Source organism: Mandrillus leucophaeus, unplaced genomic scaffold, assembly GCF_000951045.1.
Source record: "Mandrillus leucophaeus isolate KB7577 unplaced genomic scaffold, Mleu.le_1.0 Scaffold38, whole genome shotgun sequence".
NCBI lineage: Eukaryota > Metazoa > Chordata > Mammalia > Primates > Cercopithecidae > Mandrillus > Mandrillus leucophaeus.
Window position 1 is genome coordinate 1,818,936 of NW_012104031.1, and position 14,812 is coordinate 1,833,747.

Genomic DNA, 14,812 nt, shown 5'->3' on the forward strand with positions numbered 1-14,812 from the left:
ATGAGGTGTGGACACAGCTGGAGAGCACATTTCTTTCCACAAAGTGTTTTCTCATTATTTTTCCTAGTCATTCCTCCTGGTGTCCCTGGGAGATGGGGATGAGGGTGTAGAAGTGTGGGAGTGGGGTGGCGGGGCAGCGCTAGCCCTGTGATCCAGATGGGAAGCCTCCTACTTTGGTAGATTGTGATTATTCTCCCATCGGCTCACACTTGCTACCTTTCCAATTTAGAATGGGCCTTGTGAGAGGATGAGAAAGAATTTTCCCTACAATTTTTCTAGGATTCCCCTGTCGTGCCCTTGAAGCTGAACTTTGCCCTAAGACCGACCTATATCCCTGGGATTCCTTTGTTTTGTTTTTGTTTTTTGTTTTGACATCCCTGGGATTCTTACGGTGATTCCCAGTCTTTTGGATTTCATAGACCAGTAAAATGTCCCCCAAAGTATCTGGGGGACCAAGAGAGAATTGGCAGCCTTTTACTTGGCCAAACTTTTTTGACTTTTGCTTTTTTGAAGCAACTGACTATAATTATTAACATTGTTTCCTAAAAGAAAGGACATTTTAATGCTAAATAGCAATAAGTAAAAATAAGGATTATGTTTAACATTGTATAACTGTGGTTTTATGAAAAGCTGATGACACGCTTCTGCTTTTTTCTCATTTCACCGCAGATGGATGAACTTTGTGACAGCTATCAGAGACTGACTAGCATTTGGGGACCACTTTGTCTTAGGCCATCCCATTCTAGCCAGTGCCCTGGCAATAAGGTAGGGCTTGAGGAGGCCTCATGACTTTCCTTTCTGACCCCTTCCCTTCCCAGAGAAGGTCGTGGAAGCCCTGACCGCTGCCATCTTGGACCTGGTGGAGCTGTACTGCAACACATTCAATGCAGACTTCCAGACGGCAGTGCCCGGGAGCCGCAAGCATGACCTGGTCCAGGAGGCCTGCCATTTCTCCAGGGCCCTGGCCTTCACTGTCTATGCCACCCACCGCATCCCCATCATCTGGGCTACCAGGTGAGCCCAGGGCTGAGCAGCCATTAGGGAGCAAGCTGAGTTTGACCTCCACCAGGGCTTTTTCCTATCTGCATGTAATACTACTGTCCTAAGTCTTAGGATGTGTGGCATTGTGTGACATTGTGGTGCAATGGGGCTGCAGGGGTGAGCCAAGTGTCTGAGGAAGACCTGGGCTGGGGATATCCCAGAGGAGAGAGGAGGTCCCTTAGGAGATGAAGAAGATGCTGTTATTCCCTCTTGGTGCTGGCTGCCTCTGCATCCCTGCCCCCTCCAGATCCAGGACCAGTGGAAGGAGACGTGGCAACAGATGGTGGATTCCCAGATAGAGTGCACGCTCCCTGGCCAGTGGGAGGGGGCAGGGAGGTGGGATTGACCCTTTGTCTGGGGTTCTCTAGGCCTGCAGGGGTGGGTGGAGGAGGATGTTCTTTTGGTAAAATCCTCAGCTCCTCTGTTGGGTCCCCAGCATCCAAGGCCTGAGGGAATAGGCACTGGGCCCTACCCCGCCCCTGCTGGTCCCCTTTCCCCAACCCCCTTCCCCTTCTCTCTTTGTTCCTCACTTAATGTATTCCTCTGGGCGATTGGCAGAGAACAAAGGAGGCAGCCTGGGAAACCGGGGCCTTCTCTGACCTCTTCTGTCAGGCACCTGTCATGAGCCACAGGGACCCCCGTGTGTTGGCATTCACGTCAGCATATGTCGTCTTCCTCCCCCACCCTTCTCACTTGCGCATGCACGTGCACACACACACACGCACGCACACACAGACACTCGATGGGCTGGAGCTTTCTATAAGGAGGCTGGGTGGCCAGTTCCCATTAAAGAAAGAAAAACCACAAGGCTCAGCATGGAGCCTAAAACCGAGCAGAGGAACTCAGATTAAGTTGCTTTGGCCTGAGCACATTTCCTTACATCCAGTTTGGCTGTCCTATCCAGAGATCCCGTGTTATAGCCCTCAGAGACTGGGAATTTTACCAGGGGAAATGGATTTTGGCCTTAGAGGGATGCATAGGTTTGGGTGATTGGTTTTGGGAGCTGGGTGTCCTGACCTGCTCCCTTTCTTTTGTAGCTATGAAGATTTCTACCTCTCCTGTTCCCTCAGCCATGGCGGCAAGGAGCTGTGCAGCCCCCTGCAGACCCGAAGAGCTCACTTCTCCAAGTACCTCTTCCACCTCATCATCTGGGACCAGCAGTAAGCCCTTCCCCCAGGCTCCAGTGCCCAGGTCACTGCAGACCTACTCAGCCTCTGAAATATCCCTGGGGCCAGATAACTACTCCAGGACTAACGATAAAACCAGGTTTCCTTGTTAACCCTAATTGGACAAGTCATTCAACCTCTTGAGTCTCCACTGCCCTCACATTTTTTTTTTTTTTTTTTGAGATGGGGTCTTGCTCTGTCGCCCAGGCTGGACTGCAGTGGCGTGATCTCAGCTCACTGCAAGCTCTGCCTCCCAGGTTCACGCCATTCTCCTGCCTCAGCCTCCCAAGTAGCTGGGACTACAGGCGCCCGCCACCACGCCCTGCTAATTTTTTGTGCTTTTAGCAGGGATGGGGTTTCACCGTGTTAGCCAGGATGGTCTTGATCTCCTGATCTTGTGATCCGCCCGCCTTGGCCTCCCAGAGTGCTGGGATTACAGGCGTGAGCCGCTGTGCCCGGCCTCCACTTCCCTGACTCTGAAATGGGGCCAAGTATAATTACCACCTCTCAAGTTGTCATGAGGATCCAATGAGAAGTATCTATAAAGGCTCTTTGTAAACCATAAAAAACTTATAAATGTTAGTTGTTAATTTTAATAATACTTCATTTTTTGATCTTGTCTCCCTTAAAGAGTTTAACTAGTTGGAGGGCTTCTCATCCTCTCCCACTTCCCTCAGTTCCTGTAGACTCTGGAGAGGAGACTGTGCTCTTCCCTTTATATAGAGAGAAGGGAGGGTTGTCTAGAGAAGGAGTATTGAGCTTGGATTCCCAGGAGTGAGCCTCTATTTCTAACTCTGTCTTGAGTACTACTTTCTATGCTTTCTGTGCCTCATTTTCTCAAACTGAGAAATGGGGACATTTGTTTCACTCAGAAGCAGTTATGGCATCCAGATGAGATAGGTGGGTTATAAATATAAATATGAAACCAAAAGCACACGGTAGTATTAATCACCACGTGTAAACAATAATTTGGTGTCGGGAAGGTAGGCGTCAGCCAAGCAAAGCAGGAAGGAAACGGAGGAGAGGGTGCCTTGCTTGAATGGGGGCACCGCAGGGGTTTTCCTGCCCTGTGCGTCGTCTGTGCTGTGCTCTACCTTCCTTCCAGTCAGTCAGAAAATCCCCTGCTTGCTGCCCCCAGCTTTGCTTCCCCACACGAGTCCTCATTTGCAGAGCAGCACGGCAACCTAAGTATTTGGAGCACAGATTAAAGAGACTGAGGAGGGTCCTGGGGAGGCCGAGGATGTAAAATAGGTAGATGAAAAATCTGGAGATGCTGGAAGGGGTGGGTCATTTTACTGATGGACAACTGGGAAAATGGACCCTTTCTCATGCCCTTCACACTTAGGTAATTCTTAGAGCAATAAAGGTATATATGGCTGGGCATCATGGCTCACACCTGTAGTCACTGTACTTAGAGAGGCCAAGGCAGGACGATCGCTTGAGCCCAGGAATTTGAGACCAGCCTGGGCAACACAAAGAGGCCTTATCTCTACTAAAAAATTATTTTAAAGGAGCCGAGTGTGGTGGCATGCATCTGTAGTCCTAGCTACTTAGGAGGCTGAGGTGGGAGAGTCACTTGAGCCTGGGAGGTCGAGGCTGCAGTGAGCCATGATCACACCACTGCACTCACTCTAGGCTGGGCAACAGAGTGAGACCCTATCTTAAAAAATAAAAATAAACAAATAAAAATACACTTACCTCAAAAAAAAAAAAAAAAAAAAAAAGCAGGGGATGTGCATAAAAGGTCCTTAAGCAAACAACTGCCAGGACAGGAGAAACTCCTTGCAGGCAGAGGATAGCTGCATTAACTGGCCCTTGAGTTCCACCATTCCTTTGGGATTTTTTGGTCACAATTACTGCTGCTGTCAAGAGAAGGGGTGCCAGCCTGGGCAACAAGGGAGATCCAATCTCTACAAAAAATACAAACAATTAGCCGAGTGTGGTGGCATACACCCGTGGTCCCAGCTACTTAGGAGGCTGAGGTGGGAGAATCACTTGAGCCTGGGAGGTGAAGGCTGCAGTGAGCATCCAGCCTGGGCAACGGAGCAAGACCCTGTCTCAAAAAAAAAAAAAAAGGGGGGGTGCTATAGTCTTCTGGCCCAGGAGGACTTTAAAAAATTGGCCTTAAATCCTTTTCTCCTACAGTATCAGAGGTATAGAGGCAGCCCAGCCTGCGCCATGAGTTTCATTTTGTCCCCTGAGATCCCTACTTTGAATTTTAATGGGCCAGTCCCCTGCCTAGAGCCTTGTGAAGGGCATTATCTTGCACTGTCCATCCAGATGCCCCGAATGAGACTTCTTGGCTCTTCATGGTCAAGACCAAGACATTTGGGGGAGGGCGTGCCAGCGTTCAGAGGACAGGCTTTGGGCCAGTCATTCTCTCCTTCCTATTGTAGTTGCAGCCTCAGGCAGGTCTTTCAAACTAGAATGGTGGTGATAACAGGGCCTACCCTACAGGATTGTTTGAGGAGCAGTTAGGACGCTGTAAATAAAGTACTTGGCACAGGCTTCTTAGCTGGGGAGCCCTCTTGGTTTTGGTTTCTCCGTTCCAGGTGACTGACAAACTGGCTGATACATGGGGATGTGTGCGCATGAAAATACTCTCTGTATAACTCAGTGCCAGTGCAGTAACCACAGCGTCACATAGCAAAAAGTACACAGTGTGCACACACATCATGCAAGTGAAGCTATGTTCCCCTTCTCCCTGATGAGAAACTGAGGCACGGAGATGGGAGTTAAGTTGCCCAGGATTGTGTGGCAGAACCAGGACTGGAGCCAACCAGCACATTCCAGGAATCCTTCCTGGAGGAGGCAGCCTGTGTGATATGATGTTGTTGAATGGGCTGCAGGAAGGAGAGGGGTTTCTAAGGGAGGAAGGTAAGGGCCGCAGCCAACATAATGGTTATCCTGACCAGCCCTGGGTGAAGGTCTGTGGGAGAGGTTTTGGAATACCAGATATACCCAAGGATTGAAGGGAAAGAGGGCCTTGGCTGGCTCTGGTTTCACTCATAAAATCTTCTCACTCCCCTTTTCCTTAAGACATGAAGCTGGAAGCTTCTTCCTTAGGCGAAAAGAGAGGGCTCAGGACCAGCTCCCTCTCCCCTTTGCTATGGGGTCAGGTGATTCTCTGCCCCACTGTAGCAGTCCAGGGATCAGCTAACTCTCAAAATAGGCTCAGCAGCCGTGCTTTGTCACCTCCAGCCAAGCCCTGGCCTGGCATGTCTGCTGGCCGCTGGAGGGGCCCTAATTATAGCTGTGGGCCCCCAGGGTAGAGGCAGCTGGGATAGAGCAGGGCTCTGCCAGTCTGTGGTGGGCTGGAGGGAGTGCCTCACTTAGGTGGAGATTCCCCTGGAGGACAGCGGCGAGGCAGGCTGCTTTATCATGAAACTGCTAACCTTGGGGGTGGCTGCCCTGCCTCTGTGCCCTCTGGCATAGAAGTTGCTGGGCCCTGGGCTGGCCAGGAGGGTGTGACAGTATGGACTTTGGCCCAGGGACAGCTTCCCGGAAAGGTAACATGGGTACTCCCTGCTTTTCCACAGCTCCCCTCCCCTGTGTACTTCACCCCACCTAGCAGTTCCTTATCCTGAGCATAGAGGGAGCGGCTAGGTGTGGTTCAGACTGAGGACCTGGAGAGAACTTACGGGCTTGAGCAGTGGTGGGCGTATGTGTCTCAGTTCTCTTGGTCCTGCCATTGGCTTTCTCATCTGGGGGACTTGGAGAAGCCCCTCCTCTTTGTCCCTTTGGCTTTGAGTCTGTTTGGGGGTGGGGGTGAGAAAAACCCATCGTGTGTCCCTGGGGCTAGGTGTAGGGGACTTGTATGAGGACAAGTGACAGGGCTGTGGGGGAGGGTGAACCGAGGGCAGAGAACATGGTGCTTCTTCTTGGTGGCTCTCAGCAGCGAGAAGTGGGGGAGGGATGGGGGCTGTGAAATGGAAAAGGAGGACAAAAGGAGTAGCTTTGTGGACCCTCTGAAGAAATTCTAAAACAAGGAAAGGAGCAAGGCTGACAACATGGGATGTGTCATCACCTGAACTCTGAGGTGGCTCTGCTAAGCAAGTTCTGTCCAGGCACCATGGGTAGCCTCAACATCAGGGGATGTTTGCCTCACTCTACTGCAAAGCTCCAAGGACACCACATTGTGCTTCTGGGAACATCCAGTGGGGGTTTCGCCTAGTTTGGGGCCTCTCCTGGTTCTGTAGGAGGAGGGCTTCCTCAGGGAGTGTGTCTGAACCCTGAGAGGGAGGCTATATCCTCAGCCTCAGCCTGACTTCCTGGACTACCTGTTGCTTGAAGCCACAGGAGTGGCCCCTCCTAATTTGATTTCCTGTCCTCCATAGGATCTGCTTCCCAGTGCAGGTGAACCGGCTGCCTCGGGAGACCCTGCTGTGTGCCACTCTCTATGCTCTGCCCATCCCCCCACCGGGGAGCTCCTCAGAGGCCAACAAGCAGCGGCGGGTGCCTGAAGCCCTGGGCTGGGTCACTACCCCACTCTTCAACTTCAGGCAGTATGTGAGCCCCAGGGTACAGCTTCTTGGCCTTGGGAGGGGAAGAGGGGGACAGAGAAAGGGGCCTGGCTGCTGCACTGGCCATTGTGCCTTGGGAGAGTTGGCCATGTGGGGCTCACTGGTGAAATCCAGAGGATCCCCAAGCACAGAACTGGTGACCAGAAGTATTGATGTAACCAAGAGCCTCTGAGTGGTTCTGGTGGCACAGGACCATGTTGAGGATACATGGAAAAGCAATGCTTGGGTAATAGATCATCTGGTCTTGTCATTGGAAGAACCTTAGAGGTCATCTAGCCCAGCCTCCCCACCTCACCAAGGCATCCCTGCCACCAAGTCATCCAGACCAGGGTGTGGTTAGCTCACAAGTCCTCTTGGAGGGTGTGAGCTTTTACAGGACTTGGGAGAAGGAAGAGGCTATGGTCTACGGGGAGACTGAGAGAGGGGAGTTGGATGGTGGCTTCAAACAGAAAAGGCAGATTTTTGGATTGGGGGAGCAGGAGACATACTCTCTGCTTAGCCATTTTAGCAGCTCTTCCCACTCTCCTTCCTTCTTAGGGTCCTGACCTGTGGCCGGAAGCTTCTGGGTTTATGGCCAGCAACACAGGAAAATCCCAGTGCCCGTTGGAGTGCACCTAATTTCCACCAGCCAGACAGTGTCATCCTGCAGGTGAGGCTTTAGCCTTTCCCTCCCACTCACCAGCAAGACCATTCCAGTCAACTCTACATTTTTCCCCTTGAGATTTGGGCTGGGACAACAGGAGAGAGTGCTAGAACTTCAAGCATGGGAGGATGATGTGACTGAAGCAACTGAGTGAATATGGTTAGATGTGGAGTGTGAGGTGAGCTCTGGGGTATCCATCTCCCATCTCCTGGAGGTTAAATTGATTTCGTGGAGCCTGAAGATGGGGTCTGAGACCCTCTGCATTCAGGGCTCAGCTTCTGAGTCCCTTGTATTGAATCCTCATACTTCTAAGTCTGATCAAACCTGACCTGTGCCCTCTTGGAGCCTGAGGGGACAACTTTCCCCCTTCCGGTGACTCAGTGCTTTGGCAGGATGGACCTATTCTCCAGGGAGAAGAGGAGGAGCTGGTCACGCCCAAGGTCTAGTTCCTAGTTCCCAGCTTCCCTTTCTTGTGGTTATGAGATACCTTGTGTGAATGTTGACATAGAATGAAAGCTCCCTGAGGCAGGTTTTTTTTTTTTTTGAGACAGGATCTCTGTCACCCAGGCTGGAATGTAAAGGCATAATCTTGGCTCACTGCAACCTCTGCCTCCCACGCACAAACCATCCCCCCACCTCAGCCTCCCAAGTAGATGGGACTACAGTTGCATACCACCACGCCCAGCTAATTTTTGTCTGTCTTATTTACTACTCTATGCCCAGAGCCTAGAAAATGCCTGGCACATGTTAGGATTCAATAGATATTTGTTGAACAAGGCTGGGTGCGGTGGCTTATACCTGTAATCCCAGCACTTTGGGAGGCCGAGGCGGGGGGGGGGGATCACCTGAGGTCAGGAGTTCGAGACCAGACTGGCCAACATGGTGATACCCTGTCTCTACTAGAAATACAAAAATTAGCTGGGCGTGGTGGTGCGTGCCTGTAATACCAGGTACTCAGGAAGCTGAGGCATGAGAATCGCTTGAACCTGGGAGGCAGAGGTTGCAGTGAGCTGAGATCACGCCCCTGCACTCCAGCCTGGGTGACAGAGCAAGACTCTGTCTCAAAAAAAAAAAAAAAAAAAGATATTTGTTGAATGAAAGAAAGTAGAGCTCTTTTGGAGACTTGGCTCACTCAGCTCTGATACTTTAGTAGGATGAACATCTGGTGGCATAGAGTAGGGACCAAGTGTCCCAGGGCCTTCTCCCAGTGTGTGGTTCCGCCTCCCCTCTGGCAGCAGTGGCCTCTGGCACCCCATGGAAGGCTCCCCGGACTCAGCCTGGATGCACCCCATGGTTCAGCTGGGTGACACTTCTGTTCAGAGTTTTGGCTGGGGCTTGTCCCCACACCCCTCACCAAGGTGCATCTCCACCGAACCTCTTCCTCACGTGTCCATTCTTTTTCTCTTTTTGTTTCCCTTTCATTTTTTCTGAGAGTTATAGCTGGAAAGGACTTCAGAGATCACTGAGTCTAATTGGGTTATTTTACAAAGAATCTGAGGGAAAGTGAGGGAGGGACAAGGCCGGAATGCTGGGGTGAGAGAAAGAAGCTGGGAGTCCACACGCTGCCTGTTCTCTCTCCTCACGTCCTTGATCCCATCCCCCAGATTGACTTCCCCACCTCGGCCTTTGACATCAAGTTCACCAGCCCCCCTGGAGACAAGTTCAGCCCCCGCTATGAGTTTGGCAGCCTCCGGGAAGAAGACCAGCGCAAGCTTAAAGACATCATGCAGAAGGAGTCCCTCTACTGGTGAGGCCCGGGCCCCCACTGAATCTGTCATGTTTCATCTGACCTCCCAGCATTGAGTCTCTGTCCTGCTTTGGGAGTGGAGGTGGGAAGGGGAGGCAGCCCCCAGGCTTTTCTCCATCAGCTGACACTAGGAAAAGTAGAGAGGTCAAGGTCAGGAAATTAGATCTGAGAGTACCCAAGTCCCCACCCCAGGGACTTGGTCCATACTCAGCTACCCAGGAGGACCAGAGCTCTGCCCCACGTCCCAGATGTGCTGCCTACTACCTTCTGTCCACTGGGGCAGCTGGCCCCACCACCCTGCCCCCACCTCCTGCCCTCACCTCCTGCCCCTTCCACACCAACAGCCTTTGAATTTTTCTGGCCCTTTCCAAAAAGGATCAGGTGTCAAGGCAAGCTGGCAGCTCTTAAGGGTAAGCGAGTCCAGGCTGATCTCATCCTTGGGGCTGCTGCTTTCACAGGATTGGAGAAGGAGGGGTGAGAACAGAACTGGAGGAGCTGGAGGGACCCGGTTCCCCTGCCTGCTCTCTGTTTACTTCTCTGGCTCCTGCACAGCCCTGTGCGTGTGTTGTGTGTGTGGGGACATGAGAGAGACGGGGCTCATCTCTGTCCCTTATGTCCACCCTGAGTAGCTGGAGTAGCTGAGTGACTGCAGACCTCCCTTCCCCCATTCTGCCCACTACACTTCATTAGCCCCTCAGCTCCCTTCTCCCATTAGACACCTGATCTCAGGCAAGGCCCAATTAGCTGCAGGTCCTTGAAAGCCGACAGCTGGTCCCTGGAGGCCCCAGGAGGCCCCTCAGCAGCCCAGACCCTGGTGTTGGGGGACCACTGCCCTCTGGTGGTTCTACTTGAGAGTGGTACCCTCAGGGCATCCGCAGGAGGGGTAGCAGATTCGGGTGCCCTTGGCCCATGCATTCTGCCTCCAACCAAGATGTCGGTGAGTTGGGATCAAAGATAGGATTTGGGCCCTGGTTCCCGAACTTTGCTTCATATTGGAATCACCTGGTGATCTTTGGCATATACCGATGCCTGGCTTCCCCAGCCATTCGGACATAACTGGTATCAGGTGTGACCCAGGCATGGCAAGGGGGTTCACCAAGCCCCTCAAGTGGCTATCATATGCAGCAAAGCTTGGGAACCACTGAATTGCAGTGTAAGTACTGCGCCCCTTGAGGGTAAGTACTGCGCCCCTTGGCTGACGCTTTTCTCTCCCACTGCCCCCTACCCTCCCACCACCTTCTCCTTTCCCCATGCCCACCAGGCTCACTGATGCTGACAAGAAGCGCCTGTGGGAGAAGCGATATTACTGCCACTCGGAGGTGAGCTCGCTCCCCCTGGTGCTCGCCAGCGCCCCCAGCTGGGAGTGGGCTTGCCTGCCTGACATCTATGCTCTCCTGAAGCAGTGGACCCACATGAACCACCAGGATGCCCTGGGGCTCCTGCATGCCACGTGAGTTGTAACATCCGCCTTTTCTGACCATGTGTCCTTGTAGAAGCCAGAGCACGGCACTGCCCATCACTGATCTGAGCCAGCCCTGGGGAAAATGGTAAAGTGGGTGTGGATATTCAGGGATTTTCCATTTCTCCTTTTTGCTTTTCCTTTCTCATTTTCCCCCCCCAATGTTATATTATGGTCATTTTTCAAACATACAACAAAATTGAAAATTATACAGTGAATGCCCGTGTGCCCACCACCTAGATTCTGTCGTTAGCATTTGCTCCATGGGCTGGATTGCATACATTTCATTTATCCATCCCTGTATCCATCCATCTATCCATCTTATTTTTTATGCTTTTTTTTTTTTTTTTTTTTGAGACAGGGTCTTGCTCTGTCACCCAGGCTGGAGTGCAGTGGCATGAATATGGCTCACTGCAGCCTCGACCTCCTGGGTTCAAGCACTCCTCCTGCCTCAGCCTCCCAAGTAGCTGGAACAACAAGTGCACACCACCACACCTGACTAATTTTTAAAATTTTTTTGTAGAGATAAAGTCTTACTATGTTGCCTGGGCTGGTTTCAAACTCTTGGGTTCAAGTAATGCTCCCTCCTTGGCCTTCCAAAATGCTGAGATTATAGGTGTGAGCTACCATGCCCAGCCTTTTTATACATTTTGAAGTAAATTACAGACACCATTAAACTCCCTGCTTTGGCATGCACATCATTACCTAGAGCTCAATGTTTGTTCTGTGTTGTTTTTCTTTTGAGGCAACATTTACACATAAGCAAATACCCAAAGTTTACCTGTACACTGGCTGAGTTTTGACAAATGCATACACCTGTGTAACTGAAATCCTTATTACTTAGTTTTATTTTAACCATTGTCTCTCCCCTCTTGCTCTTGAAGGGTTCTCTGGGGACCCAAGGCTTCCAGTCTCAGATCCGTTAGGGCTGCCTTTTCTAGGTGGTACCCAGGATTTCCTGCTTATTTCTCACCACTCTCAGTAATCAAAATGTACCTATTCACGTGACCTGCCTTAAGGAGTTTTTGAGCCAATGGTTTTGTTAATCTCTGCTAAACTAATTCTGCCAATGTTTATTGGCTTATATAAAATTCTGTGATTTTCTGTTACGTGCCTGGTACATTTTGCATTAAAGGATGTTACCAAGACAAAATAGTGCTTTTACCCACATCAGGGCCCTCCAGTGGTGGGAATTTCTGACACAGTGGGAGTCAAGGGAGAACTCTTTGGGAGTAGGGTTGAGGACTTTGTCCCGTTTTCTTTAAATCATCCAAGGAGTGAGAGTGGCTACCCAATTGCTCCCCCATGGCTCAAAGTAGACTCTGACCATGAAGAAGGCTCATTCCCAAGAGTCGCTATCCAGGGAAGGTGCTAAGGATTCTTCTAGTGACTTTGGCAGAACTAGGGCCATTGCATTTTCTTTCTCCACGCCTCTGAAGCCCAGGTGTGAGGGTGCTTGGCTCACAGCTGTTCCTCAACCTGCAGCTAGGTTGTCAGGGCACTGGGCTCTGTTTTGCAGCTTCCCGGACCAGGAGGTGCGTCGTATGGCCGTGCAGTGGATTGGCTCACTCTCGGATGCCGAGCTGCTGGACTACCTGCCCCAGCTGGTACAGGTGGGTGGACTGGTTCTCCCTCCAGTTTTGCCGGTCTCATCCCCAATATCCCAAGTGAGTCTGCCCCTTAGAAACCAGAGATCCCAGTGCAATGATAATAGGTGTAGGTTACAGGCAGTTTATGAAGCTTCATATTTTCTTTCTCCCTTTCTCCAAAACAGGCCCTGAAGTATGAATGCTACCTGGACAGCCCGTTGGTGCGCTTCCTTCTGAAACGAGCTGTGTCTGACTTGAGAGTGACTCACTACTTCTTCTGGTAAAACTGCATGTAGAAAAGTGGGAGGTAGACACGTGTCTTTCACATAGGAGTATTTCACTTTTAGGCACGCAAGGGCAAGGAGCTGAGTTGTCCAAGCTCCAGTATGTTGCTGACTTACCCTGTGGCCTTGGCCCAGCATCTTTTCCTCAGGGGTCTCAGCTCACCCTCATGTAACATAGTGAGGATTATGTTATCCTGTCTCTCCTCTATCCACACATGGCAGAAATAGGAAGGGGAAACAAGATGCAGAGGGGCTGTGAACTCTACTTAAAGACAGAGTGAGGGCACAGACTGGGGTATGGGCACAGGTGAACATCTCCATATAAGCCGTACATACCGAGTGTATTTTCCCTCCCAAGTTCAGGGGGGTTTTGCAGTGAGTTGGAGCTGGACTTGACTCTGTCTCCCCCTGCACCCTTGCCTTTAACCCCTGGAGTGCTCTGACTCCTGACTCCCTCTGCCTTGCAGGTTGCTGAAGGATGGCCTCAAGGACTCTCAGTTCAGCATCCGCTACCAGTATCTGCTGGCAGCCTTACTGTGCTGCTGTGGCAAGGGGCTGAGAGAGGAGTTTAACCGCCAGTGCTGGCTTGTCAATGCCCTGGCCAAACTGGCCCAGCAGGTCCGGGAGGCAGCCCCATCTGCAAGGCAGGTTAGTGGGGTGAGGCTGCCTCTACCCATTTCTCATCCAGGGCTTTGGCAGCCAGTGTCTTCTTAGGAATCCTGAACAACAAGATTCCATGTGATGATTTTTGATTTCGGAGCTGGGAGCAGATGACTCTGGAACCTGTAGGCTGTAAACAGGCAGTCCACAAGCTGGATACAGCCCGTGGATGTGTTTTGTTTGTCCTGTAAAATATTGAAATTTATTTAGCTGTTTGTTTTAAAGGCTAAGCACAGTTGTGTAAGTTGTTCACTGCACAAGAGCACTCAGCCAGAAGGGGCAAGTAAGGGCTGAAATCCAGCCATATTTTGTTCACCATGCTGTGACCCATGGCTCAGGCCGGATGCTACCCAGAGAGGACACCTTTATCTGTTTGTATGAAGGCATTATAACCAGTGAGCGGTGTTCCTGGTTAACGACATTTAAAAATTGAGAGATTTTGTATCAACGTCCAGATTGTGAGCTTTTCTTGGCAAAAGCCTGAGCAGCTCTTCCCCCTTGAGAGACAGCCCGCCCTCTCTGTGCACTGTGGCCTGCTTCATGCTGTTCTGCCATCTGCTGCCCTCTAGAGCTATCTAGTGTTGCTGTTAGCGCACTGTCCCAGGCTGGGGTCTAGGGGGTCCTCCTCCTTAAGGATCTTCTGGAGGGTGTCCACACTTCTCAGGGGGTGGTTTTCATACCAACTACTACTGACAATCCACCCCTGGGAGAGGTCTGGTTCTCAGTATGGACCCTTCATTTCACTTCTGCTGTACTCCTCCCCTTCTTTCCAGGGAATACTCCGCACGGGCCTGGAGGAGGTGAAGCAGTTCTTTACCCTCAATGGCTCGTGCCGCCTGCCACTCAGCCCCAGTCTGCTGGTTAAGGGAATCGTGCCCAGGGTGAGTGACTGGTAGGTTTGGGGCTCTCAGAGTGGGAGGGCTCAGTGGAAGTGAGGTCCTCACTAACCAGGCACGCAAGGGCGAGGAGAGCTGAGTTGTCTCGGCTTCAGTATGTTGCTGACTTACCATGTGGTCTTGGTCCAGGACCTTTTCCTCAGGGGTCTCAGCTCACCCCCATGTAACATGGTGAGGATTATGTTATCCTGTCTCTCCTCTACCCACACATGGCAGAAATAGAAAGGAGAAACAAGATGCAGAAGGGCTGTGAACTCTGTTTAAAGACAGAGTGAGGGCACAGACTGGGGTATGGGCGCAGGTGAGCATCTCCATCTAAGCTGTAAAATAAGAGAGAGATTAGGAAGAAAGGCCTCTTTGTGCCGCTTCCCATTCCTCATGTGTATGGACTTTTAGAAGCCTGACAGCTCGCAGGGTGGAGGAATTGGGTTGGAGGCTGGGCAGCTGGGCAGGTGTCTTTCTCTGATGATGTTGGGGATGAAGTCAGGGGTAGTGGCGGTGATAGCTGTCATCTGTCATTTATTGAGCACTCTCTGTGCCCGGCCCTGTTCTGAGTGCTTAACGTTGGTTATGGCATTTCATCCTCACAACTCTTAGGACATGGGTACTATTGGGAGTCCTCTTTTACAGAGGAGTAAACTGAGGTATAGGTGGGACATGTGACTTACCAGAGGTCACACAACTAGTAAGCTGTGTGCAGAATGAACTAACAGGCTGAGAGGTCAAGTGCTGGAACTGAGGTCATAACAAACTGAATTGGGATGATGACTATAACGAGAGAAGGAAGGAAGTTGGGTTCCTGAG

General features: G+C 51.2%; 1 protein-coding gene across 1 annotated transcript in view; it reads left to right on the forward strand.

The window, feature by feature from the left end:
- Window positions 1-14,812, forward strand: part of PIK3C2B (phosphatidylinositol-4-phosphate 3-kinase, catalytic subunit type 2 beta) — a 69,976-nt gene that overhangs the window by 36,401 nt on the left and 18,763 nt on the right. Inside the window, exons 11-20 of the mRNA XM_011990445.1 lie at window positions 819-1,014; window positions 2,079-2,201; window positions 6,545-6,712; window positions 7,268-7,379; window positions 8,978-9,120; window positions 10,382-10,570; window positions 12,099-12,192; window positions 12,354-12,448; window positions 12,920-13,100; window positions 13,886-13,993. Coding sequence (XP_011845835.1) covers window positions 819-1,014; window positions 2,079-2,201; window positions 6,545-6,712; window positions 7,268-7,379; window positions 8,978-9,120; window positions 10,382-10,570; window positions 12,099-12,192; window positions 12,354-12,448; window positions 12,920-13,100; window positions 13,886-13,993 — 1,409 coding nt within the window. The remainder of the gene's footprint in view (window positions 1-818; window positions 1,015-2,078; window positions 2,202-6,544; window positions 6,713-7,267; window positions 7,380-8,977; window positions 9,121-10,381; window positions 10,571-12,098; window positions 12,193-12,353; window positions 12,449-12,919; window positions 13,101-13,885; window positions 13,994-14,812) is intronic.